At 43.4% G+C, this 18,581-nt stretch overlaps 1 protein-coding gene across 2 annotated transcripts in view; it reads right to left on the bottom strand.

Annotated features, from left to right (window-relative positions):
* SGTB (small glutamine rich tetratricopeptide repeat co-chaperone beta) overlaps nucleotides 1-18,431 on the bottom strand; it is a 44,560-nt gene extending 26,129 nt beyond the window's left edge. For both annotated transcript variants that reach the window (XR_012850771.1, XM_075839013.1), the window contains exons 1-3: nucleotides 18,371-18,431; nucleotides 13,086-13,217; nucleotides 12,026-12,129 (exon numbers count right to left, since the gene is read on the bottom strand). Coding sequence is in view for 1 of the 2 variants with exons in the window: in XM_075839013.1 (XP_075695128.1) it covers nucleotides 12,026-12,129; nucleotides 13,086-13,185 (204 nt within the window). In the remaining variant the exon portion in view is untranslated. The remainder of the gene's footprint in view (nucleotides 1-12,025; nucleotides 12,130-13,085; nucleotides 13,218-18,370) is intronic.
* Between the last annotated feature and the right edge of the window lie 150 nt (nucleotides 18,432-18,581).

Genomic DNA, 18,581 nt, shown 5'->3' with positions numbered 1-18,581 from the left:
CCCAGGCCACCAATAGTTTCTGGCAATGAGGTGTTTGGTACCCAGGACGCCTGGATGACCAGATAGTGCGGAGTCATGATTTTCCCTAAGTACCCGGTATTGCAGGGGAACAAACAGCTTGTCCTCAGGAAGGTTCCCGGGAGCTGAACCTTGATCAGCCGCAATTTCAGAGACTAAATCAGAATCAATAGAAGAAATGATTATACCAGGAGGCAAAATAAAAGCAGGATCTTCCTCCGAAGGAGGGCTGGCCATGAAGCTACGCGACAGTGCATCGGCCTTAATATTTTTAGACCCAGCCCTATAGGTAACCAAAAAGTTGAATCTGGTAAAAAATAGCGCCCATCGAGCTTGTCTCGGGTTTAGCCTCCGGGCAGATTCTAGGAAAACCAGATTCTTGTGGTCGGTAAGGACCGTTACCTGGTGCCTAGCCCCCTCCAGGAAATGGCGCCACTCTTCAAATGCCCATTTAATGGCTAAGAGTTCGCGGTTGCCAATATCATAGTTACTCTCAGTGGGCGAAAACTTCCTGGAGAAGTAGGCACAGGGACGGAGATGGGTGAGGGACCTGGTACCCTGGGGCAGGACAGCCCCCACTCCCACCTCGGATGCGTCAACTTCCACGATAAATGGCTCCATTTGGTTGGGCTGAACCAGCACCGGGGCCGAGATAAAGCACTTCTTAAGGACCTCAAAAGCCTGGACAGCCTCAGGGGGCCAGTGGAGGAGATCAGCACCTTTGCGAGTGAGGTCCGTAAGAGGCTTAGCGATGACCGAGAAGTTAGCAATAAATCTCCTGTAATAATTAGCGAACCCCAAGAAACACTGTAACGCCTTCAGGAAGGCAGGTTGGACCCATTTACGCCACAGCCTGGACCTTGGCGGGGTCCATGCGGAATTCATGAGGAGTGAGGATTTGACCCAAAAATGGTATCTCCTGTACCCCAAACACACATTTTTCGGTTTTCGCAAACCGTTTGTTATCCCGAAGGACCTGGAGCACCTTCCTGACATGCTCAATGTGGGAGGACCAGTCCTTGGAAAACACCAGTATGTCATCAAGGTATACTACAAGAAATACCCCCAGGTAATCTCTTAAAATCTCATTTATGAAATTCTGGAAGACCGCAGGAGCATTACACAACCCAAAGGGCATGACGAGGTATTCGAAATGACCTTCGGGCGTGTTAAACGCAGTCTTCCACTCATCCCCTTCTTTGATGCGGATAAGGTTATACGCCCCCCGTAGATCAAACTTAGAGAACCATTGGGCCCCCTGAACCTGATTAAAGAGATCAGGAATCAAAGGAAGGGGATACTGGTTCCTTACAGTGACCTTATTCAAGTTACGGTAGTCAATGCATGGCCTAAGACCACCATCCTTCTTCCCTACGAAGAAGAAGCCAGCACCTACCGGAGAAGTAGAGGGGCGAATGTAACCCTTGGCAAGGCATCCCTGGATATACTCTCTCATGGCTTCACGTTTGGGACAAGAAAGATTAAATATCCTACCCTTAGGGAGCTTAACTCCTGGTACCAATTCGATAGCGCAATCGTATTCTCTATGAGGAGGTAACACTTCGGAGGCCTCCTTAGAGAAAACATCAGCGAAGTCCTGAACAAACTCAGGTAGAGTGTTCACCTCCTCGGGGGGAGAAATAGAATTAACAGAAAAACATGACGTCAAGCATTCATTACCCCATTTGGTAAGCTCCCCAGAATTCCAGTCAAACGTGGGATTATGCAACTGCAACCAGGGAAGGCCTAAAACCAAATCGGACGATAATCCCTGCATCAACAGTACAGAGCACTGCTCCAAATGCATGGAGCCAGCAAGGAGTTCAAAAACAGGGGTATGATGTGTAAAATAACCATTAGCAAGAGGAGTGGAGTCGATACCCACTACCGGGACAGGTTTAGGCAAATCAATTAAAGGCATAGCTAGAGACATGGCAAATTCCACAGACATGATATTAGTAGAAGACCCTGAATCCACGAAGGCACTGCCGGTAGCAGACCTACCCCCAAAAGAGACCTGAAAGGGAAGCAAGATTTTATTACGTTTCATATTTACGGGAAATACCTGTGCGCCCAAGTGACCTCCCCGATGATCACTTAGGCGCGGAAGTTTACCGGCTGCTTATTCTTACGCCTAGGATGTTCACTTGATGCTTGTCATCCCCACAGTAGAAGCAGAGACCATTCTTCCTGCGGAACTCTCTACGTTGTCGGGGGGACACGGAGGCCCCGAGTTGCATAGGTACCTCCGAGTCTTCCGTGGAAGAGCGAAGCAACGGGACCTCGGGAGGCATCATGAGGGAGTCAGAGGGGAAAACACAAAAACTTTCAAGTTGTCGTTCCCTGAGACGTCGGTCAAGTCGTACCGCTAAAGCCATAACCTGGTCAAGGGAGTCAGAAGAGGGATAGCTAACTAGCAGGTCTTTCAGGGTGTTCGACAGACCCAACCTAAACTGGCACCTTAAGGCAGGGTCATTCCACCGAGAAGCTACGCACCACTTTCTAAAGTCAGAACAATACTCCTCAACAGGTCTCTTACCCTGACGTAAGGTCACCAGCTGACTCTCAGCAAAGGCAGTCCTGTCAGTCTCGTCATAAATGAGTCCGAGAGCAGAAAAGAAACGATCAACGGAGGAAAGTTCAGGGGCATCAGTAGCCAAGGAGAAGGCCCACTCTTGGGGCCCTTCCTGGAGCCGGGACATAATAATACCCACCCGCTGGCTCTCAGAACCTGAGGAGTGAGGCTTTAAGCGAAAGTAGAGCCTACAACTCTCCCGAAAGGAGAGAAAAGTCCTCCGGTCCCCTGAGAACCGGTCAGGCAACTTGAGGTGGGGTTCAAGAGGTGAGGTGAGGGGCACTACCATGGTAGCGTCAGGCTGGTTGACCCTCTGAGCCAGGGCCTGGACCTGTAGGGAGAGACCCTGCATTTTCTGGGCCAGGGTCTCAAGGGGGTCCATAGTAGTGTCAGGGACCAGGGTAGACTAGGTATATGGGCTTGTGATTATGTAATGACGGGGGTAGGGAAACGGACAAGTGAGCCCTAATCTACCCGCCACTCTGTCCCTGCCTACTTGCAACGACCCACCCTAGGCGACGGGGTACAACTGGGCGGCGGTCCCTACGCTCAGTAAGTGCAAGAGACAAACAGACAAGGGAATACAAAGCAAAGGCAAATAGGGCAGTTGCCCACGGCAACACCGTGAGCAACCAGAGTGGTGAACGAGCTGAGTCAAACCAGGAGTGCACGAGGTACCAAACGCAGAGCAGGAGAGTAGTCAGAAAGCCAGGGTCAGTATGGAGCAGGATCAAATAGTCAGAAGCTGTAGCTGGGCCAGGAAACCTATACTGTAAAAAACAAACGCAGGCTGGGAGGGCAAAAACATTTAATTTTAAGAAAGCCAATTTCCCCAGGATGAGGGCTGCAATTCAGGATATGGACTGGGAAGAACTAATGTCAAATAATGGGACAAATGATAAATGGGAGATTTTCAAATCTACTTTGAGTTATTATAGTGCAAAATGTATTCCTATAGGTAACAAGTATAAACGAGTCAAATTAAACCCCACATGGCTTACTCCTTCTGTGAAAGGGGCAATACATGACAAAAAAAGGGCATTTAAAAAATACAAATCTGAGGGTACAGCTGTAGCCTTTGTAAAATATAAAGAGCTTAATAAAATCTGTAAAAATGTAATAAAATTAGCAAAAATACAAAATGAAAGGCAGGTGACCAAGGATAGTAAAACAAATCCCAAAAAATTATTCAAGTATATAAATGCTAAAAAGCCAAGGTCTGAACATGTAGGACCCCTAGATAATGGTAATGGGGAGTTGATCACAGGGGATCAAGAGAAGGCAGACTTACTAAATGGGTTCTTTAGCTCTGTATATACAACTGAAGAAAGAGCAGCTGATGTAGCCGCTGCCAGTGCTGTTAATATATCAGTTGATATACTGAATTGGATGAATGTAGAGATGGTCCAAGCTAAATTAAATAAAATAAATGTGCACAAGGCCCCGGGACCAGATGGGTTACACCCTAGAATTCTTAAAGAGCTTAGTTCAGTTATTTCTGTCCCCCTTTTCATAATATTCAGAGAATCTCTAGTGACTGGTATAGTGCCAAGGGACTGGCGCAGGGCAAATGTGGTGCCTATTTTCAAAAAGGGCTCTAGGTCTTCCCCAGGTAATTATAGACCAGTAAGCTTAACATCCATAGTGGGGAAAATGTTTGAGGGGCTATTGAGGGACTGTATACAGGATTATGTGACAATAAATAGCATTATAAGTGACAGCCAGCACGGTTTTACTAAGGACAGAAGTTGTCAAACTAACCTAATCTGTTTTTATGAAGAGGTGAGCAGAAGTCTAGACAGAGGGGCCGCTGTGGATTTAATGTTTTTGGACTTTGCAAAGGCATTTGACACTGTCCCCCATAGACGCCTAATGGGTAAATTAAGGACTATAGGTTTAGAAAATATAGTTTGTAATTGGATTGAGAATTGGCTCAAGGACCGTATCCAGAGAGTTGTGGTCAATGATTCCTTCTCTGAATGGTCACCGGTTATAAGTGGTGTACCCCAGGGGTCAGTGCTGGGACCACTATTATTCAACTTATTTATTAATGATATAGAAGATGGGATTAATAGCACTATTTCTATTTTTGCAGATGACACCAAGCTATGTAATATAGTTCAGTCTATGGAAGATGTTCATGAATTGCAGGCAGATTTAAACAAACTAAGTGTTTGGGCGTCCACTTGGCAGATGAAGTTTAATGTAGATAAATGTAAAGTTATGCATCTGGGTACCAACAACCTGCATGCATCATATGTCCTAGGGGGAGCTACACTGGCGGATTCACTTGTTGAGAAGGATCTGGGTGTACTTGTAAATCATAAACTCAATAACAGCATGCAGTGTCAATCAGCTGCTTCAAAGACCAGCAAGATATTGTTGTGTATTAAAAGAGGCATGGACTCGCGGGACAGGGATGTAATATTACCACTTTACAAAGCATTAGTGAGGCCTCATCTAGAATATGCAGTTCAGTTCTGGGCTCCAGTTCATAGAAAGGATGCCCTGGAGTTGGAAAAAATACAAAGAAGAGCAACGAAGCTAATTAGGGGCATGGAGAATTTAAGTTATGAGGAAAGATTGAAAGAATTAAACCTATTTAGCCTTGAAAAAAGACGACTAAGGGGGGACATGATTAACTTATATAAATATATTAATGGCACATACAAAAAATATGGTGAAATCCTGTTCCTTGTAAAACCCTCTCAAAAAACAAGGGGGCACTCCCTCCGTCTGGAGAAAAAAAGGTTCAAGCTGCAGAGGCGACAAGCCTTCTTTACAGTGAGAACTGTGAATCTATGGAATAGCCTACCGCAGGAGCTGGTCACAGCAGGGACAGTAGATGGCTTTAAAAAAGGGTTAGATAATTTCCTAGAACAAAAAAATATTAGCTCCAATGTGTAGAAATTTTTCCTTCCCTTTTCCCTTCCCTTGGTTGAACTTGATGGACATGTGTCTTTTTTCAGCCGTACTAACTATGTAACTATGTAACTATGTAAGAATCACAAGCAAAGGAGGAACAGGAAAGGCAGGTATAAATAGACAGAGGGCGGGAGCTAGCTCCGTCTGGCCAGGCTGCGATAGGCTCTCCCACTCCTAAGCCTGCCATCCTGAGTGGTGGAAGCTGGAGTCAGTCTCAGAGACATAGACTCAGGTGCAGACTGATTACCTATGGGCGTATACACAGAAGTTGTGCCTGGCAGATCCTTTACAGTATGTGTGTGTGTGTGTATATATATAATATATATATTTCTGCAGCAATTCCGCAGAAACTAGCAGAAATTCCGCTGCAGGAAAAAAGGACCATTTCCTGCGTTTTTGCTGCAGAAAATGGTGTGTATTTTGCTGCGTTTTTCTCACTGCTGGGAGATGGTGACGACTCCTGAAAAACGCAGCAATTCAGTCCACTATCCGCAGCAGGAATTGACATGCTGCGGCACGAAATATACACACCGCAGGCCAAAATTTCTAGTCGGAAATTTTACGCAGTGTCTGGATGAGATTTGTTAAATCTCACTCACTTTGCTGCTACTGTATTCTGCGTATACGGGCGGAAAATACGCAGCAATTCCATTAAGTGTGGACAAGCCCTAATACAGTAGCAGCAGAGTAGATTAGAAGTGAACAATTCTCATCCACACACTGCGTAAATGATAAGTGGGAAAAAAAAGCTCAGAAATTGACCTGCGGTGCGTTTTTTATTCTGCAGTCAATTGTATTTGCGTAAACGCTGCTTATTTGTTTCGGGTTTTCCCCATTTAATTCAATGTGGAGGTAAAACCTACAACAGATAGCAGATGTTATATAAAAACGCAATTTAGAAAAAAGAAAAATCTTATACTTGCCAAGAATTTTGTTTCTTCATCCGGGCCAGCCTCCTGGGATGACGTTTCACCCCATGTGACCGCTGCAGCCAATCTCAGACTCCAGCAGTCATATTGGATAAAATGTCATCCCAGGGCTGCAGTGTAGCGACGCTGTGTAGCACTATATACAAGGGGGGAGCGCTGTGTGGCACTATATACAAGGGGAGAGTGCTGTGTGGCACTATATACAAGAGGGGAGCGCTATGTGGCACTATATCCAAGGGTGGAGTGCTATGTGGCTCTATCTATAGGGGGCTGTGTGATGCTATCTATAGGGGTCTGTGTGTGGCGCTATCTATAGGGGGCTGTGTGTGGAGCTATCTACAGGGGTGTGTGTGTGTGTGGCGCTATCTACAAGGGGTTGTGTGTGTGGCGCTATGTACAGAGGGTGTGTGTGTGGCGCTATCTACAGTGGGGGGGGTGTAGCGCTATCTACAGGGGTGTGTGTGGCTCTATCTACAGGGGGTGTGGCGCTATCTACAGGGGGGGTGTGTGGAGCTATCTACAGGGGGGTGAGTGTGGCGCTATGTACAGGTGTGTGTGTCACTATCTACAGGGGGGTGTGTGTGGCGCTATCTACAGGGGTGTGTGTGGTGCTATCTACAGGGGGGTGAGTGTGGCGCTATCTACAGGGGGGTGTGTGTGTCACTATCTACAGGGGGGTGTGTGTGGCGCTATCTACAGGGGTGTGTGTGTGGTGCTATCTACATGGGGGGTTGGCGCTATCTACAGGGGGCACTGTGTATGTGGTGCTTTACTTTACAGTGTGTGACACAATTATATTCAGAGGCGCAGTGCATGGTGATATTATATTTAGGGGCTGCAGAAATGCGTCATGGCCGGGAGAAGTTGTCATGAGCTCTGAACCGGATGGAGAAGAAAAGAGGGAAAAAAAACTACTAGCATCTGAGACGTCATCACCTGTGAGTCACTGGATTTGTAGAGAATCTGTCACCTCTCCTGACCTGTTTATTATAGGAAATCCTTGTATTCCACATAAAGTCTGTGCAGTCCAGGACTGATAGAAAAATTGGTTTTACCAATCCCCTTGTCAGGAGGATGTGTCCCTACACAGTGTGATACTGTCAGTATGTAGGGACACAGCCCTGTGAAAGGGGAATCGTAACACCCATTTGTTAATGCTTGCGCAAAAAGGTAGTGTTAGCAATAGTTACGGCGCGGCAGGGTGGCGGTGGGGAAGAGGGGCCCAAGTTTGGGTAACAGCCCAGGGCCTATGGTCTACTTAATCAACCGCTGCTTGTAATGTCCTAGAAAAAGAAAAGAACCTTCAAAAAAACAATGCCAACATAAAGTAGACATATGGGAAATGCTAACTAGTAACTATTTTGTGTGGTATTACTATCTGTTTTACAAGCAGATACATTTAAGTTTAAAAAAGCGCAAATTTTACCAAATTTTCTCTAAATTTTGGTGTTTTTCACAAATAAATTTTGAATTTATCGACCAAATTTTTCCACTAACATAAAGTACAATATGTCAGGAGAAAACAATATCAGAATCATTTGGACAGGTAAAAGCATTCCAAAGTTACTACCATATAAATTAACACATGTCAGATTTGAAAATAAAAATAGAAATCAGCTTCGTCTTTAAGGCCAAAACAGACTGGGTCCTGAAGGGGTTAACGAATCATGGCGATCGCTGAACGTTTGCTTATAAACAAACTTTCATGCTTGTCCTCTCCTGTTAGCCTCCTTCACTCTGTCACAATGTTTTAGAGAGGAGACTGATTGAGAGAAGGCAAAGGAAAAGTGTATTGTGTGTATATATATATATATATATATATATATATCCAAGAAGATCTTGGATATGCGTATGGTCTTTGGATCGGGACTATCAGCTGGCACCCTTCATTACTGGATTTTGTACGTGAAAACAGAGTGCTGCCGTTTTTCTACTGGTATATATATATATATATATATATATTTACAAAGTATATAGAATGTATACCCTGTGCCCCTTAGTGTTAGAATAGGCAGGCAGGAATTGTAGGTTAGGCTATGTTCACACCTGTGGTGTGTCATTCCATTGTTCTGCTCCATTAGAGGAGCAGAACAAGTGAATAGCGGAACCAACTGACACCGCCGGTTGCCGAAGGAACCCATTGACTTTAATAGGTTCCGTCGGGGTGTCCGTGATTTTACTGCACACAATAGCGCAGCATGCTGCTCCATTTTGTCCGGTAAACCCTGCCGGATCTGCGACGGAGGCCCTTAATGGAGCCTCCGACGCTGATGTTTACAGAGCCTTAGTTAGCTGAAAAACTATAAAATATGGTTACGTTATCCAACATAGTTCAAAAGTTATAACTATGTAAAAGAATGTATGCCAAAACGTTACATTTTATGCCTGGTCATTGAGGCATTGATGACCCTTGGTCCTGAAAGGGTTAAGGATACCAATTTCTCATGAAACCAATTCAATACCATATCGGGACATGCTAGTAAAACCCTTGACCGGCTGCAATTCACACCACAACCACTAGGTGGCCACACAGACACACATATTGTACATTGACATATTGTGGCAGGGTATTGTGAAATCATCAGAAAGGACACTTCTAAACTTTGGTGGCATCCTTATTGTGTGGTGGCCACTAAGGGGGCATCTCTACTGTGTGGGGGGTACAAAGGAGGCATCCCTACTGTGTTGTTGCATTAGGGGGCATCATCGCTGTATAGGCGCACTATAACAAGGGCTCTGTGAAAGTGTGTAGGGCACTGTAATGGCAGGAAGGAGGTGAAGGGAAAGTGAGCCCTAATCTACCCACCGCCCTGTCCCTGCCTACTTGCAACGACCCGCCCTAGGCGACGGGGTACAACTGGGCGGCGGTCCCTACGCTGTCTAAGTGCACGGGAGAACAAACAGGGAACACGCAAGGGAAGGGGCAGTAGCCCACGGAACGCCGCGAGGAAACGGAGCGGTGAATGAGTAGTCAGGACCAGGATGAAGTGGAGTACACCAACGTGAGCACGGAGAAGGAAGCAAGCCAGGGGCAAAGCGAAGCAGGTTAAGCGGAACTGCAGCAAGGCAGAAGCACGGCAGAAGCAGGCTGGAGCAAGCAGCAGTGGGGCCAGGAATCCAGAAGAATTACAAGCACTGAGGAAGAGAACACGGCAGGTAATAAAGGACAGGGGGCGGAGCTAACTCCGACTGACCAGGCCGCGATAGGCTCTCCCACTCCTGAGCCTGCCACCCTGGTTGGTGGGAGACGGTGTCAGTCTAACAGGTCTGGCCTCAGGTGTGGATTGATTAATCCCAGGAGTATACCTAGACGTAGTACCTGGCAGATCCCTAACAGGCACAAAGGAGCACTGTCACTTTGTGGGGAACTATTACTGTGTGTGGCCTAATGAGGGCATTATAACTCTGTGGGGCATTATCTGTTTAACACAATGTTAATAAAGTCGAATCTCTGTATGCTTGGGGTGGCAGTGGTGTTTAAGTGCTGCTTCACTTTTACAGTTTTTCACTGCACAATGACACTAGACTGGGCAGAATTCAGTGTGCTTGGGCAGGGATGGGGTGGGGATTAGAGGCGTGGTCGTATAGTTTGCCCCACTTTACATTCCTTGAAAGTTGGGAGCTATGCCAATGTCCCTCCACCCGGCACTGGCATCTGTTAAAAAATATTAATTTCATTCAGAGCCAGACTAAGGGGTGTTTGCCCTGTGTGGGTCATACAGGGAGAATCAGTCGCTTCGGTTGAAGGGGTGGCCACAGATGACCTGGCACCAACTGAAGCTACCACACAAGGCTCCATCCACCATCCACCAAGACCCTCCAAAAACATCATTAATTATTAATGGATCGTATCGTTGTGGCAAATCTAGATGTCTTTGTTGTCTAAACATTTCAAACAAAAAAACGCACTTCACTTCCATAAGTACGAATGAAAGTTTTCCGATAAAAAGTTTTCTCAACTGTGGTAGTGACTATGTCATCTACCTGTTACAATGCACGTGCGATGGACAATATGTGGGTCGTACCACCCAAACCCTTAGATGTAGGGTTAATAAACATAGATTTAATGTTAGGACTGGGTTTGAAAAACATAGCGTGTCCCGCCACTGTGCTACTGAACATAAGTGTAATTTTGACTCTATCACTGTGACTCCCATTGAAAAAATACCCCTTGATATATCTAATAGATTTATTAGATTAAAGCAAAGAGAAAATTTTTGGATATACAAATTGGCGACCTTATTTCCTAATGGCCTTAATGATATTACAGAGTCCGCGTTGGATTAATGTCAATCTTATTTCATTGATTGTAATTTATTAATTCTATTGATAGTTTATTAATTATTAATTTTATTGATGGTTTATTAATTATTAATTTTATTTGATACGGTGCTTCTTAATGTCTATACTAATCTAATTTTAATTTTTATGCATTACTTCCAATTTCATTGATATATTGCATTTTACTATCCACATCGAGATTTATTTATGTACTAATATTTCCAGAGCTATCCGATGTTGAGGTTATACATATTCCTCATAATTAAGCGTCATTTTATCATTTTATTAGTTATATTTTTCACTTCTTACAAATATATACAGCATACACCTTTGCAATTTTGTCTAACAGCTGTAATTATGATATAACTATGTGATATGCTCCAGCTAGTTGCTGGCTCAATTTGCCTTTGTGTAGAACTTCCCCCTTGCGCGTTTTGCGCTTCACCATGCGTTCCAACACAGTTTCCCTTCTCTTCCGGTATGCATTTGTTTATGGTTGCCATGACAACGCGCCACTATGCGCTGTATGAAAGATCTCGTACAGTTTTTTTGATATCGCACCATCTCACTATCCCCCTGACAACTCCAGACTACTTATTCCTTCCACATACTACGTATAAAACATTTTTATGAACAACATATCGTTTGTATTGAGTGCAGCATTTCCCTGTTGCCCCGTGACTGAACGGACCTTCATGTTCATCTAGTTACTGTACTAAATGTGGCCTTTTATGTCATTTATTATCTGCTAGCAACCCATTTGTGGCTTTTATTCACCCCATTTTTACGGTTTACTGTTTTTATTTTTTTTGACATTGCTGAACTTTGACCTGCAGGTTTTGGTGGTTTTTGGCCAGGAGGCTGGTCTGAACTGGTCCAATGAACTTGCTTTTCACTTGTACTTTTGTGTATATATATGTGTGTTTTTGTACTATCCTCATGATATGCCTGATGAAGATGCCGGTCCGGTATCGAAACGCGTAGCATTTATCGTCATTAAATCAATCACATTAAGCAGCGCCGTGTATCCCGTTTTTTCTTCCTGTATTTCTACTACCTTGGCAACCCCTTGGGAGTTTGCGTTGGGATTGGCAGCAGCTTTTCTACTACGAATTACATGCCGGTAATTTACAACCTTGGAGGTGAGCATATATGTGCTTTATCTCCGCGCATTATATATTGATACCGCAAGTTTTGGCGCCGTGTTCTTTTTGTTTCACTTTAGTACCATCCACCATAAGGCCGGCCCAGATTGCATTTCCAAATACTAAATCAATATACATCCAAAGCAAATTACCTTTGAGTGTGCTTGTGAGAATACTTCTTCCAAGGTATGAGGTGCTGCAAGTTGAACATCTTCAGAACTGATTTTGAAGACCGTCTCCAGACACTGCACTGCCACTGCACAAGAAAGATGTAAAGACAAATGCGGGTTTCTCCAATACTACTTAGTTAAAAGTTGTATAGTTTATATACCAGGATATGATTACAAGTAACTGACGGCACATACTGTGAATCCATGACTTTGTTCTGAATTGTGTCATGTGCTTCCAGCAGCCAATCATGTTACAGGCTGATTAAAGGGGATTATTATTTTAATATTTAGTGTTCATTGACGACCTCTGTAAGTGGCTTGTGCATAAAGGCATCTTTTTATTATGCAATAAAACCTTACGTAAATGCTGAAAATCCCAGTGGGGCTTGAAGTTGCATATGAACAAATTTTGTGGCACCTATATAATAAGTTGTCACGTCACTTTCTCTACATATGAGTGTATGGGGAAGAGGAGCTCCTAGCTGAGTTGGTAGACTTGCTTTATAGTGTTAGAATTTGGTGCAATGCCAACATCAGAAATGAAAACAGATCATGGATTTTTGTAATTTAGCAAATGCTACATTTCTTTGTAGATTTTAATTTATCTGTTTAACCTTTTGTTGTTATAATTTTTCATAAGAACAAAACTATTTGAATTTGTTTAATTTTGCGTTTAAGGTATAAAGCCTGAGCTACACAGGCAAGTATTAGAACCCAAATTGAAAGTCCACCCTTGGAATATCAATATTTTTTTTAAATCTAAATAGGACTAAAATTCTGATTAATTTCTTTTGTTCTGTATATCTGGAGTCCAAGATGAGTCTATTAGATGAGTCCAAGGTCCCCCAGTCTGGCCATGTCCATATGCACTAAATCCATGCTACACAGCACTGGAATTGTAAACCTACAATAGTGCTGATTTATGTATGAACCTTTTAGGAAATCCATTAACATAAAGTACTTCTCATTACCCTTTGATTTTAACTTTATGACACTTTGCATGCTCTGCTCCGACTGAATATTGACCTTGTTAATTATTTACCTTCCAAACTTTCTTGCTCATCTGACGTGTAAACATCCCGCTGACTCTGGTCTCTTAAGAACTGGATGACCGCATACACCAGATGCTTGATGGATGACATATTTGCTTAGCTGACCGGCAATACCTAAATCACTATAACAAGAACCGTATTTAGCAGCAGAGAGTGCACTGTGGCAAACATTATAATGCAATATAAAAACCATGCACCAATGTATTATAAATCATAGAACTCGGAAAGTGATATATAAAGAAAGATTAACAATTGAGACCTGAGGCTTATCTATGGAAATGGAGCAAGAGGAGTAGCAGAGCTGGTGAATGTCCTGCAAATGACTGCCTGTAGCCACCACTAGGGGGAGCTTACTACACATATTTATATAGCTCCTATTGTTAAATGGCACACTATAAACGCATATGCAGTTAGTTGCCCTAGTGGTGGTTGCCAGCAACCTTTTGCATGTGACTTGCCTGTACTGCCCAGAGTATTGGAGATCTTCCCTATCTCAGGAGACTCCCAGACAATCCGGGAGAGAACGCAAATATGAATATAATCTTTGGCTTCAGCAAAGTTATAGCCTGAGCGGGCTATCATCTGGCTAGAACTCCTCCTTTCCATATACTCCTACAAGCGGGAAGCAGAGTGATACCCTTTATTGACACAATTTTGTGGTGCCAATTAACTTATCGCTTCTGTGCCTCTAGGTACAGATGTGTCCTTCCTTACCTCTCCTCATATCTCAACATATCCTGAGATGAGTGGCGTGAGAACACCAGCTTTTAGAAAACAACAACATGATTTTGCGATAATCTGAAACGAGATGTCTATGCTATATGTGTCTATGTGTGGCCACCCAGTGGTTGCAATGTGTATTGCGGTCTGTCAAGCGTTTTGCTAGCATGTTGCGACATTGTATTGAATTTGTTTCATTAGAAATTGGAGTCCTAATAATTTATATTTATCACCTATTCACAGGATAGGTAATAAATATCTGATCGGTGGGGTTCCAAACGCAGGGACCCGCACCGATCCTGAGAACGGGATTATCTGGCCATCCCTGTGTGCCCCATATGAATGGAGTGTTCACTGCGCATGTTCGGCCACCACTCAATTAACTTTCTATGAGGCTGCCAGAGACAGTGCTCGGCTAACTCCAGCAGCCACATAGAAAATGAATGGTGCGGTGGCCCGGCCGAGGCTGCGCAGTACCGCTATATTCAGGCCAGGTAAGCCCGCTCTTGGAATGGGTGGGGATCCCAGCATTTGGACCCTCACCGATCAGATATTTATCACCTATCCTGTGGATAGGTGATGAATATCGATAATGGGAAATCCCCTTTAACTAAATGTAAGCAAAGGTAAGGGTTTGACACATCTGTACTGTATTTGTGGGAGACCTAAGCTGTTGTCCACATGATACCCATTGTACAGATTATGCTAGCTACAGAGTCGTTCTGATAAGAAATACAGGCATGGTAGTAAGAAAAGTAAAAGTCGACCATGGAAAAACTGAAACCGTTGTTATGGCTTTAAAATTATATAAAATTACTGCATTTGATGCATAATCTGTATCATTTATTTATTGGCCATGCTTTCCAACACTTTCTATACCAACACGTTAGGGATTTATGCCTATTTTGGTCTGATCTGGCTGTATGTGGACACCCTTCCTAATTATTGAGTTCAGATGTTTCAGTCACACTTATTGCAAACAGATAGATAAAATCAAGCACACAGTCATGCAGTCTCCAAAGATAAACATTGGTAATAATATGGGTCATACTGAAGAGCACTTTAAAGGGTAACTAAACTTTCAGAAAACTTCTTACATGTCAGAAGTTTTGATCGGTGGGGATCCAAGCACTGGGACCCTCACTGATCGCTAAAGTGAAGCAGCAGAAGCTCTTGTGTGATCGCTGAGCCGATCGGTTTCTGATCAGCTTTTCTCGGAAAGCCCATGTAACGGTGTATGGACTCAATAGAAAGTCTATGGCCCCGTACACCACTACATCAGCTTTTCAAAAAAAGGTGTTCAGAAACTAAGCGGCTTAGCACTCACTCAAGCACTTCTGCCGCTTTGCTTTAGCGATCGGCGGGGGTCTCAGTGCTCGTTCCCCCACCGATCAAAACTTCTGACATGTCACTATGACATGTCAGAAGTTTTCTGAAAGTTTAGTTACCCTTTAAATGTGGCACTGTCATAAAATGCCACCTTTGCCACAAGTCAGTTCCTGAAATCTGCTAGATCTGCACCAGTCAGTGATATTATTGTGAAGTGGAAGCATCTAGGAGAAACAGCTCAGCCACAAAGCGGTAGACCATGCTAATAAAGTGTCATTAGATGTCAGCGAACGTAAGGAATTAAATGTAAAACATTTTAGAAATTTGTAACTTTTCAAAAAATACTGTCTCTTTAAATAAAATACCATTACATTACTTCTGCTGCATTTTTTTTAAAATGTTGGTTGTAGTCATTTCCACCTTTTCATGTTCTCCTCCATCCAGCATTACTTTTCTACTCCTTTCAATGCATTATGTTCTAAGGACACAGACTCATAACAAACAGACTAAATGAAATATAATTCCCTAATAGAAAGAGCGGTACAGAAGTGAGGGGCCAAGTCCAAGACTGAGATGAAGTGCTCAGAAGAGGACCCTGGAGCTGTATCTGTATAATGTTCCTGAAAGAAGTCAATTAGTAAATCCTGTTATAGAGGCAGCAGAGAAGTTTCCTCAGAGAGAATCCGTGGTGTAACTGAGCCAGGATCAATCACCGCTATTTATTTGGCTACCAGGCATAAAAACATGGTGAGGCTAACTCTATCATCACAATTTGTCGAGCCGACGGTATCTCAGTATGTAGTTGTGTAGACATATACAGAGTGCATTTCCCTCATTCTGTTTGTGCTTATAGTTTCACTTATCCGTCAGTCGGGCGTACAAAGAAATTATAGGGGCCCCATAGCTAAAGTCAAAATGGGCACCACTACCCACTGAGAGCACTGCCAAATGAATTACGCCTTTATCTCCACCATTCTTTGCTGATTCATTTCATAATATATCTGTATATAGGCGAGCCCTTTTTTTCTGATTTGAGAAATTATGTTTCTTGCTGCACATAGCCACCACTAGGGGGAGCCAGCTGCATATGGAATTATACAGCTAGCATTGCATTTATTGGGAGCTGCATAAATCCGTATGCAGTGAGCTCCCCCTAGTGATGGCTGCAGATAGACTTTATGACACTGTAGGGTCAAGTAGGGGAAGTTATTCAGTGCTAGGCCCCATAGTAGTCACAAGCTTGTCCTCTGGTGTAAGTATGCCACTGTGCACTGTCAATGGCTAGTTAAACTAAAATTATTTTCAACTATAGCCACATTTTTTAAAAAAAGGCACTTTCACCTACTTTTTAAACTCACACTTTTATCTGTACAATGTGCAGATCCGCTGTCACCCTTCACCCATAACCAAGTGGAGTAAAATATAGTAATAACCCTTTTTCAAAGAGTTGCCCATATCTACATCTGACCATAGATATAAGATGAATACTGTCCAAAACGACCAACTTTAACAGTTTTTCCCAAAAATTGCCATGTATGGATGTCCTAAAGGAGGGGTCCACTCTATCAGTCAGAATGGAAAACTGCTAAGTAAAAGTGGTCCCTATAACATGACATGTCTGTTTTAGTAAATATATGTATTCCCCATGAAATAACAATTCTGGAGCATCCATTCTTTAAACTCAGCACTGATTGGTTAGACAGTTGTGTATGAACGCACCTTATTGGCAAGAGGAATGGTAGTCAATGAATTGATACATTTCCAGGAGTAACAACAGAGGAACGGTTCAATGCAGAGGACTAAGATGCTGCAGAAATATAATTTCATGGGAAATTAACTATTTACTATTAGAGGGTACCTAAATGTTTGACAAACATGTCAGAAGTTTTGATTGGTGGGGGTCTGAGCACTGAGACCCCCACCAATCGCTAAAACGAAGAGGCAGAAGTGCTCGTGTGAGCGCTCAGCCGCTTCGTGTCTGTTCGGCTTTTTCCAGAAATAAATGTATCGGAGTACGGACACAATAGAAAGTCTATGCGCCCGTACTCCGATACATCGGCATTCCAGAAAAAGCTGAACAGAAACTAAGCGGCTGAGCGCTCACACGAGCACTTCTGCGGCTTCGTTCTAGCGATTGGTGGGGTCTCCGTGTTCAGACCCCCACCAATCAAAACTTCTGACATGTCAGAAGTTTGTCAAACGTTAGGTTACCCTTTAATGTAATGTACTATTTACTAAAACAGACAGGAGGGCTGACAGTTTCTCTTTGAGGAAAAACAAAAGATTCTGGATTTGGGAGAAAAATCAAGCTGCAACCTTGCTGTGTGAACCTTGCCTTAGAGGATCAGTATGTTTTAAGATCTCATGCACCAAAGTGTATTTTGTATAGATCTTAAATACACAGTCAAAAATATTCTTTGGGCCCATGATGTACCTCAGTGGCAAATAGTGTTTTTCTCATGAAGTTAATGAAGAAAAGAATGGTGTCGTTGCTCCGTATCCTGCTCCATGGACTGTATTCTCCCCTAGAATACTGTGGTATATGTATGTGGATAGACCTAAATTGTGGACCTGAACTGCAGTCCATGTATCTCAGCACCTCATGTGCATGAGGCCTAAAACCTATTAAAGCAGAGGACCCACTAATTCACTCCGCAACAAAAAAAAAAATCACATAACATACCCATACTAATAATAAAGCATGTAAAATAATATAACAAAGCCCATGACGTATGCAATGCACAGATCTTATATATATATATATATATATATATATACACACAGCAACCTTGCAACAAATAAGTAGGACAGGGCTTTTTTCTAATGCGTTGCACAGTCACTTTCTAGGGGGGGAAAGCAGCATCCCTGCATACCATAAACGACACGTATTCTCCAATAATTACATCATACACAAGGTTCCCCAGCATCCCATGCATGCAGTCACATCAGCACCACAAACACCAGGCTACGAGGGGCATCATTATAAGAAGGATGTAACATTTATTTTATTAAGACACTGGGCCCTGATCATCTGTTATTATGTCTGGCATGAATGCACTCTGGAAAGGAAAGAGTTAAAAGGATAATATATTGAGGATGTCACCGTGAAAAACTGCTGTCGCAGTCTACGGGATCTAGAGTTTATAACGCTATCATTTCCAGAACAAAAAGCTAAGAGGGCACAGTGGGCACATCTCACCCATCACACGGCGGCAGCATTCCTTACCGTGCACACCTGCAGCAGCCTGTGGAGTGTGCGGAGCTGACAGTGTCAGAGGGAGGCATCTTGCTGACAATCACAACCCCTTAGTCACAATAGGTCCAGTGTGAAGAGTTCCCTCCCTGCTGCTACCCCATTAGTCACATCTGTTAACCTGTCATTTGCCGTTACCTCAGCAGTTACTTCTGCACTGTGTGGCTTGTGATGTACATGGCTA

This window comes from Rhinoderma darwinii, chromosome 1 (assembly GCF_050947455.1).
Source record: "Rhinoderma darwinii isolate aRhiDar2 chromosome 1, aRhiDar2.hap1, whole genome shotgun sequence".
NCBI classification, from domain to species: Eukaryota; Metazoa; Chordata; class Amphibia; order Anura; family Rhinodermatidae; genus Rhinoderma; species Rhinoderma darwinii.
Note: the sequence above shows the minus strand (reverse complement) of the source record. Positions and strands in the feature narration are given on the sequence as shown.